At 38.2% G+C, this 15659-nt stretch overlaps 1 protein-coding gene across 1 annotated transcript; it reads right to left on the bottom strand.

Moving 5' to 3' along the window:
* Positions 1-73: 73 nt before the first annotated feature.
* LOC306844891 (GTP-binding protein Rheb-like) lies at positions 74-11857 on the bottom strand. Its single transcript, XM_079377318.1, has 8 exons — positions 11485-11857; positions 9860-9931; positions 8983-9050; positions 8814-8896; positions 2857-2913; positions 2719-2766; positions 1733-1814; positions 74-1555 (listed from the first exon to the last, which is right to left on the bottom strand). Exons 1-8 carry the CDS (start codon positions 11534-11536, stop codon positions 1463-1465), a joined length of 555 nt encoding a protein of 184 aa, XP_079233444.1. The 5' UTR covers positions 11537-11857; the 3' UTR covers positions 74-1462.
* Between the last annotated feature and the right edge of the window lie 3802 nt (positions 11858-15659).

Genomic DNA, 15659 nt, shown 5'->3' with positions numbered 1-15659 from the left:
ACGAGGAAAATGTACCGCCCTGACTGACTATTTCAACTGTGATGTGAGAAATCAAAGAACGAAAACAATCAAAACAAATTAACACACTTTAAATGTTTATTTTTCCACATACAAAAATTTCATATACAGAAGTCCCTAAAATTATAATGAAGAAGGCTGTCAAAATTATAAAAATGAAAAACCTGGCACCCTGAACGTCACAAGAAAATGAGGAGGTCAGATTTCAAAGGACCCTTGGACTTCAGTAGTGCTGATTCAATGTAGTATAGGTCAGGACATTTCTGGATGGTATTTGTATCATGGTGCCATGTAATATCGCTAAGGGTTACTAAATAGGAAGCAGGGAGGATACTAAAACTGCATTGGAAAAACATTTTTTGGTAGCCGGTGTATTATCAGTCGTAACTGCTCTACAGCGGTATTGTTGTGACCCTGCTTTTAAATGAAGATTAAGCTTATACAACTCCACAGTGGGAAACTGTTGATCATGAATTGACTGGTCCTTGGTAACTATGTAAATATTAGACTATGACCCCACAAACGGCAAATGGTCTGTATGAAGTTCAGCATCATACTAAAACGGTGTATTTTTCTTATATAAAACTTTGATATGCCATGTCAAGTTAATGTTGACAGTGGCATGAACAAAATAGGTGTAGGGCATCGTTACAGATAACCAAGCTGAAACAAAAGCAAAACACTTCCAACAAATGAAAAAATGCTAAATCTCACAAATAGAATTCTAACAAAGTTTTAAAGATCTCATATTTACTTTATACTGAAGGTTTTAAAAAAAATACAGTTCTTGTAGTCACTTGATTGTGCATAAAACCAACAGTGTGAACACTGGATCTTTTAGGATGGTGTTTACATCATCTTATATATACACACCCACACTGTTCACACACTCCACCAAGAAGAGGAAAGGAGGAGCACAGCACTTTGTTGTTAAGAGTTGTTAATATGTGCAGTCTCAATGACAGTCTCTGTAAAAACTAAATTTAAATGAACTACTGATACACATTTAATTCTGCTGGTTACTCAAGATAAGTAAAATTAGTAAATAGTTGTCAGAGGGAGAAAAAACAAAACAAAAACAAATTCCAAATTCGAGAACTGTGTACTGCTGAGATAATCTGAGACTGTGGATTGCAGACAGGTTAGTCCTGTCAGATTAAACATTAAATGTCAGTCAACAAATCTTAAAGTAATAGAGATGGGAGATTTTCATTTTTACAGTACTTTTACAGTAATTTTAGCCTCATATAGCATTAATATTGAATTCCCAATACTGAATGATTTTTTAGAAGAATGTTTGTTGACATTTTTGATTTTGAACAGTACTGATTTGCTTAAAAATCTGACTGCATTTAGAAATAATTCACCAGGAGAGGACCAGTTACTGAACTGCTCCGTTATAATTAATGGCATGGTGATGTGTCTCTTAACTTCAGCGTGTGAGTTACATCACAGAACACTTCTTATCCTCTGATGAGGCATTTCCATCAACTTTTTCCATTTCCAGAATAATCCTCTTGAAAACCTCTACAGCTGTCTGTAAAATTAATGTTCTTTTAAAAAGGAGAACATATACACAAATGTCCATACAGAACAGAAAACAAAAATGTGTGTTGCAGAAATGTGTCTATAACAAGTTTTATAAACAACTGTAAAACAAGCAAAAGTTTCTTATTTGAGAAAAGAGAGAAAAAAAAGAAGAAAAAAAAGTTACCTGATTTTCCTTAGCAGATGACTCCATAAAAGCGGCACCCCAAGAATCAGCAAGCTTCTTGCCCTCTTCTGGTTTAATCACTCTAAATAAAAGAGAGAGAGAGAAAGAGAGAGAAAGAGAAAGAGAAAGAGAAGAGAGAGAGAGAGAGAGAGAGAGAGAGAGAGAGAGAGAGAGAGAGAGAGAGAGAGAGAGAGAGAGAGAGAGAGAGAGAGAGAGAGAGAGAGAGAGAGAGCATGAGAGTGGAAATGCTGTGCCTACCAACTTTCTCATTCCCTTTGCAGCTGCCCTTACTCATATTGTTGCTGCATATATATTACAGACAAAAGCACAAAATGGCAATACATCATGTTAATAATGTTAATCTCATTCATCCTTTACCTAAATGGTCCATCAATGCCTTGCTTTAACACACTTGTTTTGAGAGGGTATCATTCAATGTATGTCCCAAGGAAGCATTTATCATGAGACCAGGTTGGCAGGCATATGATATTAAAGCCAAATTATTGAGATCAGAAATTTGCTAAATCAATTATGATTTTTAGTATATGCAAGCAAGTCTACCACAGAAAACAAAAACTAAATATCAAAATTAATTTTAAAAATCTTCGTCAGGACCATATGATGATTAATTAGACAAACACCCTTTGAACTAGAATAGGTTTGAAGAACCCTTTAAATCTAATTCAAGATGACAAAAGGCCTGGGTGAAAATTGATATCCAACCGGTATGTCCAATGGCAAAAATGTAAAACGCTTTATCATAACACCACCTGTCAGACTGATGCAAGCATGTATGCCCGAGTAGTAGAGGGATTTGTGACAATTCTACCAAGTCCATGTAATGTACTGTTTCTAAGTATTTTTCCCTATAAAAGTAAAATTAAACAAACATGATAAAAATAAAACTCCATCATCATCATAAAAAATATGGTTTAAGTGCTTGGTCCCTAAAACATGCAAAAGGGAAATAAATAGTATATGCTTACCTTTCCATGTGAAGGTCTTTTTTGTTCCCAACTAGAACAGTAGGTACCCTGGGTAAATATGTAATATTTATGACTACATGTTTTATGACCTTGTGTAATATTTTAGACCATATGTTCACAAGTTTAAAACAAACTTACTGTATCTTTCCAACCATATCAAGAAGCTTGTCATGTAGAACCTGCACAACTTCAAAACTGAAAACAGAGCAGATTGTTTACATTTTATTGACTTCTGAAAGACATTCACATCAGTATCTAAGCCCTTACACTCAAGAAAAATAACCCAAATCATAATATGAGGTTAAAAATGTCCTTTTTCTCAGCCAATATTGAGTGTCGCTAGTGTTATAGTATCTGCAATGGTTTTGACAAATATTAAATATTAGTAAAATGTATTCAGGGTTTCCTACATAGTGCTTCACTGGCCAAACTGAAGCCTGTCCAGAAGTAGCTCTGTGGTTCCACTAGGGCTGTGCGATTAATCGATTTGAGCGTGCGCGAATTCTAAATCGCTTTATAACACGATTCTTCCCGCGGCCCTGACCTCCCGCAGTATGCTATCCGATTCAGTCAGAATGCAGAGCACCTAAATGGAGCGCGAGAACAGAACAGACCAGGTATACAGACGTAAAGCCAGGTTCACACATAACTCCGTCTGTGGTGCGTATGTAGTTTCGCATCCTGTGCGAAAGCAAAATGAGTCCGCGCGCTGCTTCTTCACCACATACACATACTGTATACGCACAGCAGATGGAGCATGAACCTAGCGCAACAAATCTATTTAAACACCTGAGCCAGCGCCACAAAGATCTGTATGACCAATGCTTGGCAAAAAATAAAAATAAAAAAAATCCCTGGACACGGGATTGTTCATTTTTATTTTTTGCCTGCTGTTCTTGAGACATTTTGTTACACCTTTACTTAGTGATTAGTTCGCCTTATATCTGTTCTAGAGACATGTTACAGCTTTTTGATAAACTCTAATTGGTTTTCTTTTGGAAATACATGTCAAATTCACACAATGCATTTAGGACTAAAGTAGCCTATGTCTGTGTGTGTCAAAATCGTGATCGAAATTGCAAAACTGATAGAAATCGCGATAGGTTTTTTTTGTCCATATCGCAAAGGCCTAGTTCCCACAGAAAAGGTGATATAGGTGGTGTTTAAATAATTACATAACCAGTCCAAAAACAAATATGATGCGTCACATTGTTTGTGTAAGCAGCATTTCTGCATTATGCTGTTCAGAGATACCGGGAGTCATTCCTGTGCAGTTCTGCCGGTAAACTGCCACTACTCTCATCTGTACTTGCTCAAGAGAAACTGAAACTGAACACGCAGACTCATTCTCTCTCACACAACTGAACAGATTAAGACCTTCAGAGTAATGGAACGGAATGTTATTACATTGCTCAGCGAGACTGCCATAGAGCCAGAGTGGAATCGATTTTCCAGCCCAGAACACCGGAACCATTATGATGGAAAAAGGCTTAACTGAGCCAGTGCAGATTCTATTTAAAATGTTGGCCTATGTATTTATATCTATAGTACGCTATTGTATAGTATATCTACAGCAAGCCAAATCATGTGGCAGTCATTGTGGCTGCGGGATGCACGATTTTTGCATATAATTTTGGCTGATGCCGATACCGCAGGGCTGGGCAATAATCCGATAATGATAATTATTGCGATATAAATTTCCTTGATAAAACGATATGAAGAGTTCGATAAACGTTTATCCGCTCGAATTAAAGTTCAAACCTGCCGCGCGGCGCGAGATGCGATTACTTGGTCACGCAAGCATTAAGCAGCGCTGTGAGATCCAGTGTGAAGCGATGAACACAAATGACTCTGTGATTTAAACTAATGTTAATTTGAAAGCCAAACAGGAGAAACAGAAGTCAGCGACAGTCAGAAGGCTTTTCAATCTACACATTGCCATTATTTACCATGGATTTACTGTAGTAACACTCACTGAACCATATTGTGGCAGAAATGTGGGATATTCATATTGAATTTTATTACAGGAGTAATTTATAGAGTAGCTATGTATTTGTGATTTAAGCTATAGAATGTGTGCATTTATACTGAATTTTCTTAGACTATTTTTTTCTTCTTCATACAAATAGGGTACCTAAAAACCATAGTTATATTTTTAGCATGGTATTGATGTGTTATGTGTGTGGTTTTAACGGTGTTTATCATGATTTAAAATGTAAGATACTATGTGAGACCAATGCTTAATTAAAAAAAAACAAACACTTGGTCAGAATAAATGTAACCATATAAAACTGAGGTTTCTAAAATTTTTACAGATGCTGATTTCGATAATGAACAAAAATTTACCTCTGCATCCAAACTCAAGCTACTATCAAATGTGTATTTCTAAGAGACAAAAAAGCAATATTATTATTAATATTATAAGGCAATCCCAAACCTGTAAATACATTTTTCTATTTAGATATTTATTTTAAGGAAAATTCATGGTCTGGTTTCTACAACTTTCACTTTAGAGGAAAAATCTGGCTTTAAGCTTGAAATAAATAAAGATTTGACATTTATCGTGATAATTATCGATATCGACTGATATGAAAAAAAAGTATCTGGATTATTTTTTGGCCATATCACCCAGCCCCTCATTTAATAGAATTAAATACAAAATAATGAAGGTTTTTTTGACAGTACATTGAAGCTTTGAAAATAACTATAAGTAAACTATATCAATCGCTGCATTTCCCCCCAGAAAGATGCAGTGTTAACCCTAACATTTTATTTTAAGATTTAACATTTGTAGATGGTCTAAAACAAGAGTTGTAAAAATTCCGAAAATATTTTAGAGCTCATGATTTGTTTAAAAAATAAAATCAGGGTTCCCACTCTAAGTCAAATGTCAAATTCCCTGACTTTTGTAGCCAAAGCTCCTAAAAATTTACATTTTCTGGCTTATTTGCCTTAGTTAACCGGTACAGCCTGTTGACGAGCCGAAAGGGAATAAAATGGCGCTGAAAAAATAGCCCAGGGCACAATGCTAAGGATCTTTTCAGAATTATTACTTGCCCTGTTAATATTTTCACTAGCCTTGCCACAAAAAATAAATAAATAAAATTAGCTTTTATCAATTTTGATTTTTCTATTCTAATAAATAAATGACCAATAACATTTTACAATTCTCGATTTCAATGTTAATACTACAGCATTATGTAATTATATATATATAATATAAAGTTCAATATCTATTATAAAGTTCAAACATTATTATTAAGCAACAGCCAGTAAATAAGAACAAATTGCAAGTAATAGCAAAATTAAATATATAGCACAAAGATAGAAATGACATTTTGCTTAATTTTTTATGTTTGTAGGTGTTCAGGTACAGAAATCGAATAATTACTTATAAAATAACATTTGCATATTCTTGCATGTTTATATGTGAATTTCTGGAGGGGACGTCGGATGGGGACGTAATGACCATTCATTAATCGATCTATGCACCATCTAACATGTAAAACTGGAACACGAAAGGATTATTCTAAAAGCAACTCATGTAAACACCATCTTAATATTGTCTTATTCAGAATAAGGTAAATAATTAGATTACTGACGTCACTGTAAACACAGCAGCGCTGCGCGTTTTAACACTCATTTAATGCTACCGTCACCTGCTACCGGAATTATCGTAAATACAAGTTTCCTAATCGGAAATTGGACGTGAACGGCCTCTCAAGTCGTATTTACTACTGGGAAATTCGTAAATAGTTTTGATACCCAAGTTTCCGAGTTGGGAGGGTCATCAACTTTAAACATGGTGGAGGGGACAACCATTGCTGCTTTCAATGCTGTTCTCACAACAACTACATCCCTTTGTCTTGTCGCTAAAGTAGTGTATTTATAGGCTAAATATGAACGATCATTCGAAGAATATTGTATGTTTCATAAGCAGTGAAGTATGTATTTGACCGAAATTCCAGAATTGTCAGCAAACTGCATGCATGTTAATGTTTATATGATTGTCAACCAATGGGACGCTACTTTTTATTATTTCCGACATTAAAAGCACTTGAATACGACAAGCTGGTAATCACGAATTCATAAGTGGGAAATAGGACATTTCCGATAGCACGTGAAGGCACCATAAATGCATTATACAGCGGCAAGATGAAAAGAAAACGCCATGTAAACTTTTCTGAAAATAACCAGTTCCCCTTAGAAACACATTCAAATAAAATTCAATGTTTAGGATTCCTATTCGCGCACTATGAATCTTGTTCTGCCTGATAAGGTGTTTTCTCCTCTTTGCGTCCGTCTTCAGCATCTCTGGCCTCTGTTAATGGCCGTTTACAGACTAATTATAATAATAACGTAATATTTCCACACAAATGGCATTTGGGAAAATGATTGCGGAGCAGTTTGTGTGCACGGAACAAAACTTGCTCTAAAACAAAACAAAAAAAAATGGCCGGTTGAACGGGTGCATGTACTCCACTGTAAACATTAAATATAGATCAATCATTGTTAAAGCTACACAGTTATTTGCCAAGACGGGCATTTTTATACGTTTGTATGCAGAGAGAAACTCAATTCAGGGCTCGAATACTGAATGGAGTTAACGAACAAAAATCTCTGATATTCCATGACTTGGACAAAAAAATATATAAAATTCCCTGACTTTCAATGTCTGGAATAGACCTTTTAAAATATAATATTCCAGAAATTACATGACCCGTGGGTACCCTGTAAAACATATTACACATTAATGAATAAATCAGTATATATAAAATGATTTAATTTACAAGTGTTATGTTTGTGATTTTTTTTCCATTTAAGCTATAACTTCTGACCATTAAATCAAAATATACGCATTATTTTATGACATCAATTACGGCTTTATTTAATCAGAAACACAGTTTAAGTGTTATCTGTGTAAGCTATTTTATTTTTAATTTAATTAGAAGTAGGCCTACAGATTAAATCTCTTTACCGAACGGGCGTTAGGACACGGGGAAGGCTGCCGCTGCACGTGCTATTATGGTTAACACACCGAACATTCTGCACATGCCTTCACAGATTAAGTGGATCAATCTAAATCTAATCATCATTCAGATAAAACTTTGCTTAAAGAATGAGCCACACTGCTGAGGTGATCTAATCACTAGCACACCCTGAGCACATGAGAGTTAACCCAATCATTTTTATCGGCAAGACATATCCACATAATTTCTCACATCTGGCTGATGTCGATATTTACATTTAAAGTCATTATCGGCCGATTCTGATAATATCGTGCATCCCTAGTTGCAACCAAAAAAGAAAATGTTTGATCAGTTCTCATGCTATTGCAAAAGCTTTTATTTTTATTCTAGCAAGATTAATTAAACTAATGCAACAGTTTGATACATACACAGAGCAGTATTAGTAGACATATCTGTTAAGATTTAGAACATTATCACACATTTGAAACAGAAATTCTTAAGCTAATATTTCAGTCATAAATGGCATCAAAGCTGTAAACCAGAGATTATATTGTTTTAAATGATCTGTCTTGTCATTGTGCACATGGGCTAAACTACCTCTACAGTATATCGGTAAATTGGAGTGCAATAAATCGCTAGAGCACAGTCAGTATATCCAGACTGAAGTAACTTTGATTAAAGATGCTATAATCTATTATCTTTCTGTAAGATCTAACTGAAATAACTGTATTGAGATTCCATGCTGATCTCTGCAACAGCATGTTTCTCTGTAATCAGTAAAATGAAAACCAACTTGAATTTGAAACAGCATAAAGATGACAAACAGATGAAGTATTAGAAATCAGTTTTAGTACAAATGCATCACAATTGTCCATACAAGCTTATGGTCAATGGAGTCACTGTTGAGTGTCCATCCAGTCTGGATGGCCACTCAACAATTATTAGGATTGTGTGTGAGATGCAGGCAAAAAAATAAAGCATAACCCAGGTTACAGTGATAATACTGAAGGAAAAAAAAAAGATGCAAAAAAAAAAAAAAAGAACCCCAGCAAGGTAAGTATAGATGAGTCAAAGAATAAAGAACGAAATTAAAAAAAGAGATTACACAAACATGCAAATCCTGACCTTTTCATTGAAGTGACAGAATACACCAGAACGTAACCATGAATATCCATAGAATGAGACTGGGGGAAAATGGAATACTCATCCTAAACAGAAAGGGGAAGGGGGACAACTGGTATGAAAAAATTATGGGGAAAGATTTTTCAGAAAGATTGGGTGGGGGTCTTCTTACCTGTCCAGCAGTGTCAACCAACTGGAGGTTGTAATCCTGGCCATTCATAGACACCATTTTATTAAAAGCTTAAAGGCAAACAGAACAGATATATTCAGTTGGGGGTATCAGAACATTCAAAAGGTAGTTTTGGAGCAACAATATTATAACAAAATTTCCACTATGGTTGTTGAGATATCACACAGCACACAAGCAGGAATTAAAAACTGAATAAGGAACAACAGATTATTAAAATAAAAATATGTTGGCAACACTAATAACACAATTTTAATTACTTCTTGACAAACAACATTATACTTAGCAGATAAGTGGTTCATTAACATTCATATGATTATGACAGTACATGAATCAAACTTTAATGACACTAATTTCTATTTAAACCACTAATGATCTGTTAAACATTATGTAACAATGTTTGTTAATTAATAATTCATGTTATTACATAAGTTTTATATATATGCACACACAAAGGGATAAGGGATAAATGTATAGCATTCAATTGTACACTAAATTTACCAAAACATTAAAATAAAGAAATACATTTATACTAAACTAGAAAGTGAATACTAAACAAAATAAAAACTGTAAATCAATAATAAACTATGTTGTTAAACAAATTGCAGCACACAGGCTCATTTCAAATGCAAAGAGTCAGAGTTTTCCCCAGAGGAATGTCAGAAACAGCCCTGTCCACTCTCATACTTTTATACAATGCAGTTTTATCCTTCTACATTATATAATGGTCTTAAAAACTTAGTAGCATATACTAATTGCTAGTCACTACGTGTAGGCCTATTCGTCCATTATGACATTTTAGAATAATGCAGTCTATGAATGCTAGAAAAACAGTATATCAATAAAATAGCCCAGTACTCACTGTTTTCAATAGTAGGGTCATAGGAATCTACAAATTGTCCTTCTACAAACTGTATCGTGAGGGAGGATTTTCCTGTTGTAAAATAAATCAAAACAATTAGCAAAACAGTGTTTAACAAAAATGTGCCATCTGTTATAAGGGGTTAAATGACATTAAGTACAGTAATAATCATAAATTATTTTATTACAACAGAAAAAATAATAACTAAAGTAACAGAAAGGTATTGAGAAAGCTGCTGACTGATCACTCTTATCTACTTTTGCAACTTCTGCCCAATTTGTAAAGTTTTCTCAGTTGTTTTCATGGGTGTGTTAAACATAACACTAAGTCCTGATATAAAGCATAATGCATAGCAAAAGTACACATTTTGTTAACTTTTATAAAAATGTGTTATGATCCCATTAAGCTGATTTACTGTATGGTATAGAGAATAAGCCACTGTTTAGTTTTTCATGAGAAACTGGGCAGAAGGTTTATTTATTTAATTATATTATTTGAATGATAGAAATAGCTGATAACAACAGAAAAATAGCTTGCTGTCCTCAACTGAAATATGGAATCACTTTGCATTTGCATAAAGACAAAATGTACTAATCTGTAAACCTGCAGACCTATCGGCACAACTTCAGAAAGCAATACGTCAAATATAAAAGAATTTCAAAGGCCCGCCAGGTGTGCAAGATAAAGTTAAACAGAATTTGTGTCAAAATAATAATAATTTATACATTGGCTCGATATAGATTTACACTGTATTGCTGCGACTGAAAATGTAATTTTGAAATTTCGATTAAAATAAAAGTATATATATATATATTTTTTTTTTAAATCAGCCATCATATTAGGCTTATCCTTGATAAAAACGATTACTACACATCAACAGGTGATTAAACTAAACTTATTTATATGCATTGTCTCAAATGTAAAATTCATAGCTGCATTAAAACAGACCGGTAGAGTAACAAACTTTGGAAGAGGCAAAAGGCAGCCTCACTTTGGCCAGAAGGTGCAACAGGACCTGGCTTACTCTTTGTTATGGTGCACGTCAATTTCACAATATCATTAAAATTGTACAGTAAAAATGTCAAATTCGACTCAGTCTGTATTGTTTAAAAATCTTAATGGGGCATTAAAGTTTCCATTAAACTACAGTGTCGTATTTACCGTACCCTTGAAAATGACCGAGAATGAGCCCTTTATGGACACAGCGCCATCGTAGTCATTTAAGGTGGAACAGAAAGCAGCAGGAATTGGCGAATTACTAGCTAAAAAGGCACTGCGACTCGTTATAAATCATTTTTGATACATAGCGAGATGTTGCTAGACTGATGATATCCGAGTTTTGTTTGGAAATTATTAGAAATGATCGCGTGTGATCCTCGTGTGTTGAGATCCGCACGTTGCTAACTCCTGCCAGCACCATGCGCTTCTCCAGTATGTTTCCAAATGCTGGTGCCCCGTTTGAAGTTTCTTTACAGTGTCGAAATAAATTAATAAATTATCTTAAAGTGGCTGGACAGAGAACATCTAAAAATGAGATTTACTATACAACTGTAAGAACTCTGCTAAGTTAGCAACTACATAACATCAAATACTTCCTACTAAAAAAAAGTATATGAAACACTCACCAACAGAACGATACCCTAATACAGCAATCTTTCTGTATTTAGGTTGAGGCATTATTTGTGGATATCCTTTGAACGTCCAAACCAAAGAATTGGAGCTGAAGAAAGAAATAGTTTATCAAACATTAGAGGTCTATCACGTGATAACAACAAACTTTTCCACGCCCTCCAGAAAGATCTTCATCATTGTTTCTGTCGCATAAAGTAAACTTTTCGGTTTGTGTACGCCGTACAGTCAAAAATACTTTTCTTCGGAAGTAAACCTTTAGGTATATTGTGACGTCTTAAAACTACGACGAATGAACTAAAATGCTTATTCACTGTAGTAGCGTGGCTTGTACTTCTAGGTTATATGGCGCTTGGCAACCCAACTGTTGGTGCATTTCCGCCACCTACTGGGGTGGAGTGTTGCTGTACAAGAGCAAAGAACTTGTATTGACTGGTCTGCTTTGACAAGAGCAATATATAATATACTTTATAAGAAAAAGCCAAGTCAAAAAAAAAACTTTACTCATCTAGTTCAGAACGTTCTGTAATGTCCCGTAACTTATAGCAAGAGGTTTTAGTTCTCCTCTGAGCTGGATTTTTCACATACCTTACATTTCATCAGCACCTGCTCTTTTCTTAGTTTCTTAAATTTCACATTTATTACAACTGCCAGAATCATGCTTACCTATTACAAGGCTGTCCAATTCTAGCTGAGATATTATTGTATCATTCAGAACCAACCAACTTCTTTTTAAATGTCATAAAGATTGTCAAACTTTCTGACAGCTACTTTAATTTATCCTTTGACTTCTGACTTGTCTAATGATACATTTATACCAATTTTGGATGTTTGAGAGTCTGCTTAGCTCCAGAATCGACCTCCTCACTCCAGTGTGAGTACTGTCTCATAAAAGACAACTGTAATTCTCAGTTCAACCTTGTATTCATGTATTTGCATTTGCAAACCTTTGAAAAGTTTTAGTTTTCAGCAATAGTAAAGGTTCAGCAAACCTTTACTATTGCTGAATGCCTTGAAGCACCCTCATCCATGGTTTAAAAAAATACAGAAAATATGTTTTGTGTGTGTGTGCGTGCGTGCGTGCGCATGTTTATGTGATTTATGAGGACACAAATTTGTATTATGACATGGATATTACACTGGTATAACAACATAAACGTGTTTTATGAGGACATTTTCTGACTCAGTTTGTACATAAAACCATTATGCCTATGGAGAGTCCTCATAAAACATAAAAACCAACGTGTGTGTTTGTGTATTTGGCTTTCAGTAAATGAGAAAAACAAAACACCTCCACATCCTTTGCCCTTGTAAGATTTATGGGGGAAAGTCGTGGCCTAATGGTTAGGGAGTCGGACTCGTAATCGAAAGGTTGCGGGTTCGAGTCCCCGGCCGGCAGGGATTGTAGGTGGGGGGAGTGAATGTACAGCGCTCTCTCCACCCTCAATACCACGACTGAGGTGCCCTTGAGCAAGGCACTGAACCCCCAACTGCTCCCCGGGCGCTGCAGCATGGCTGCCCACTGCTCCGGGTGTGTGTTCACGGTGTGTGTGTGTGTGTGTGTGTGCATTTGTTCACTACTCACTGGTAAAACGCAGAGCACCAATTTCGAGTATGGGTCACCATACTTGACAATACGTCACGACTTTACTTTTTACTTTACTTTATTTACAGAATCCCAGACACTTTGATCAAACACCTCAGACACATTGATTATCTGAGATACACTCAAGACACTTTGATAAACTGTAAAGCTGATGCCATTTGTTTGGACCAGAGGAGGGCCACAGTCTGAAAAGACAAAGAACTCTTGAGAGAATCAACGTCTCAACACTGTCTAACAAGCCTCACATCCTCATTCAAGATAACACACCCAACTGAGAGAGATAAAAAGTTTCACACCTGATGAATGATTACACTACAGAGATCACCGAAACCACTATTCTTAATCAGAGTTTATAACAATGCAGCTGTTCATGTTTTGATGTCATTTTAAAGGTCTCTGTGTGTCTGGTAAAAGGTCTCATTCTCTTAAACAATAGGACAGACAGCCATCAAGATTAGAAAATACTGGAAACAGACTACTCCCAGTGTCTTTGATGCAAATTAGGTGATAACTCTACTTGATCAATGCAAATTCCAATTGTCAGTCCCTGTCTCCATTTTGGGGGATGTTTATCTTGATCAGAGGAAATCTTGCAAGAAGACCAGGGCGCCTTCTGTAGCCGGAATGAGCCCGTGGTAGGAAGTGTGTTCACACACTTCATACTATGTATTTTTCTAAAGTCAGGTTTGCTCTTAGATTCATCTTTGAGATTTTGATGTCTTGTATTGCTTTGATATGTTTGAATTGGCTATGTAATTGGCACAATACATATTTACTGATAATAAATTTATTTATTCGGACTTACTCTGAGAGTAAATGATCTCAGAGTCAATGATCTCAGAGTTTACTCTGAGATCATTGACTCTAATTAATTGTGCTAAGTCTATAACACTGCAAAACTGTGCTCAGGTTAGTAATGGACTAAAATGTTTTAGAGCTCCGGCTAACACATTGGCATTAGTTATGTGTCAGTCCTTGTCTTGTGTTTCCCCTCCTCCCGTGCCCATATTTGGCCTTCCTGTTCCTGTCCTCGGTTGTCTTCATTAGTTTAATTAGTCCCTAGCCCTGTGTTTGATTAGTCCACACCTGTTCCTTATATCCCTGTGTTTATAAGCCCTGTGTTTCCTAGCCCCTGTGTCCGGTCTTAACGTCAGATGTGTTCGTCTCTCCCCATGCTCCCTGTCTGTCTGCTGGATTCTAATAAAGAACCTTATGGGAACTTCCACGTCTCCGCACCTCCTTGTATCCCGAGAGGGAACGTGACAGAAGACCGGACCCAAACAACTTAAGTAAGCGGCGCTTCTCCTCCCTCGTGTTTGTTTTCCGTGTTTGAAAGTTTTTTGTTTGCTCCTTTTTTCCCGCTCCCTCCACGGCGATGGAGTTTACCGCCCGCCTCGGCGCCCTCGTTTTGCGGGACCTCCCCTTCGTGGAGTACGCGGAGGAATTCTGCAGGCTGGCCAGGAAGGCGGAGCTGCACGACGCCGTCATCCTCCAGCTCTTCCGGCTCGGGGCCTGTCACCACCGCCCCATGGACCTCCCAGACACCACGGGATTAACCTGGAGAGGAGGGATTTGCCTGTGTCTGGGAGACGTCCGGGCCCGAGCCAGTGTCAGCCCGTCCTCGTCAGCGGCTCCCCCGAGGCCGCCGCCGCTCGCGCTTCCCGAGCGCCCCCGCGAACTCGCGCTTCCAGAGCGCCCTCCAGTGCCTGCTCCTCGCAGGTGGATTCCTGCGTCTCCGCTGGTCCCAACCAGCTCAGCTCCTCCCGAGCGCCCCCAAGTGTCCGCGCTTCCCGAGCACCCCCAAGTGTCCACGCTTCCCGAGCGCCCCCAAGTGTCCGCGCTTCCCGAGCGCCCCCAAGTGTCCGCGCTTCCCGAGCGCCCCCAAGTGTCCGCGCTTGCCCTCCAGTGCCGGCTCCACGCACGTGCCCTCCTGAGTTCCCGCTGGTTCCGTCCAGCCCTCCTGAGTTCCCGCTGGTTCCGTCCAGCCCTCCTGAGTTCCCGCTGGTTCCGTCCAGCCCTCCTGAGTTCCCGCTGGTTCCGTCCAGCCCTCCTGAGTTCCCGCTGGTTCCGTCCAGCCCTCCTGAGTTCCCGCTGGTTCCGCCCAGCCCCGCGCTGCAAGAGCGCCCGTCAGAGTCCGCGCTGCAAGAGCGCCCGTCAGAGTCCGCGCTGCAAGAGCGCCCGACAGAGCCCGCTCCTCTGTGGCTCCCAGGGGGGAGCTTCCCCAAGAAAATTTTGGGGGGGGGTAAGAGGGTCACAGCCTGTGTGGCCGGGCCAAGGGCCAAGGCCACAGAACCCCTCGGGCCCGAAAAAAAAAATAGGCCGTGGCTTCCCGAGTCCCCTGACCCGCCTTGGTCTCCGAGTCCCCTGACCCGCCCTGGCCTCCCGAGTTCCCTGACCCGCCCTGGCTTCCCGAGTCTCCTGACCCGCCATGGCCTCCCGAGTCCCCTGACCCGCCATGGCCCCTGGAACGGGCACCGCCCTGGAGGCCTCCAGAGCGCCCACCCCCCCCTCCCCATTGGATGGTGTTAGGCGTGAGGACACGCCTTCCGGAGGGGGGCGTAATGT

The sequence above is a fragment of the Barbus barbus genome (genome assembly GCF_936440315.1).
Source record: "Barbus barbus genome assembly, chromosome: 25".
Classification (NCBI taxonomy): Eukaryota; Metazoa; Chordata; class Actinopteri; order Cypriniformes; family Cyprinidae; genus Barbus; species Barbus barbus.
Note: the sequence above shows the minus strand (reverse complement) of the source record. Positions and strands in the feature narration are given on the sequence as shown.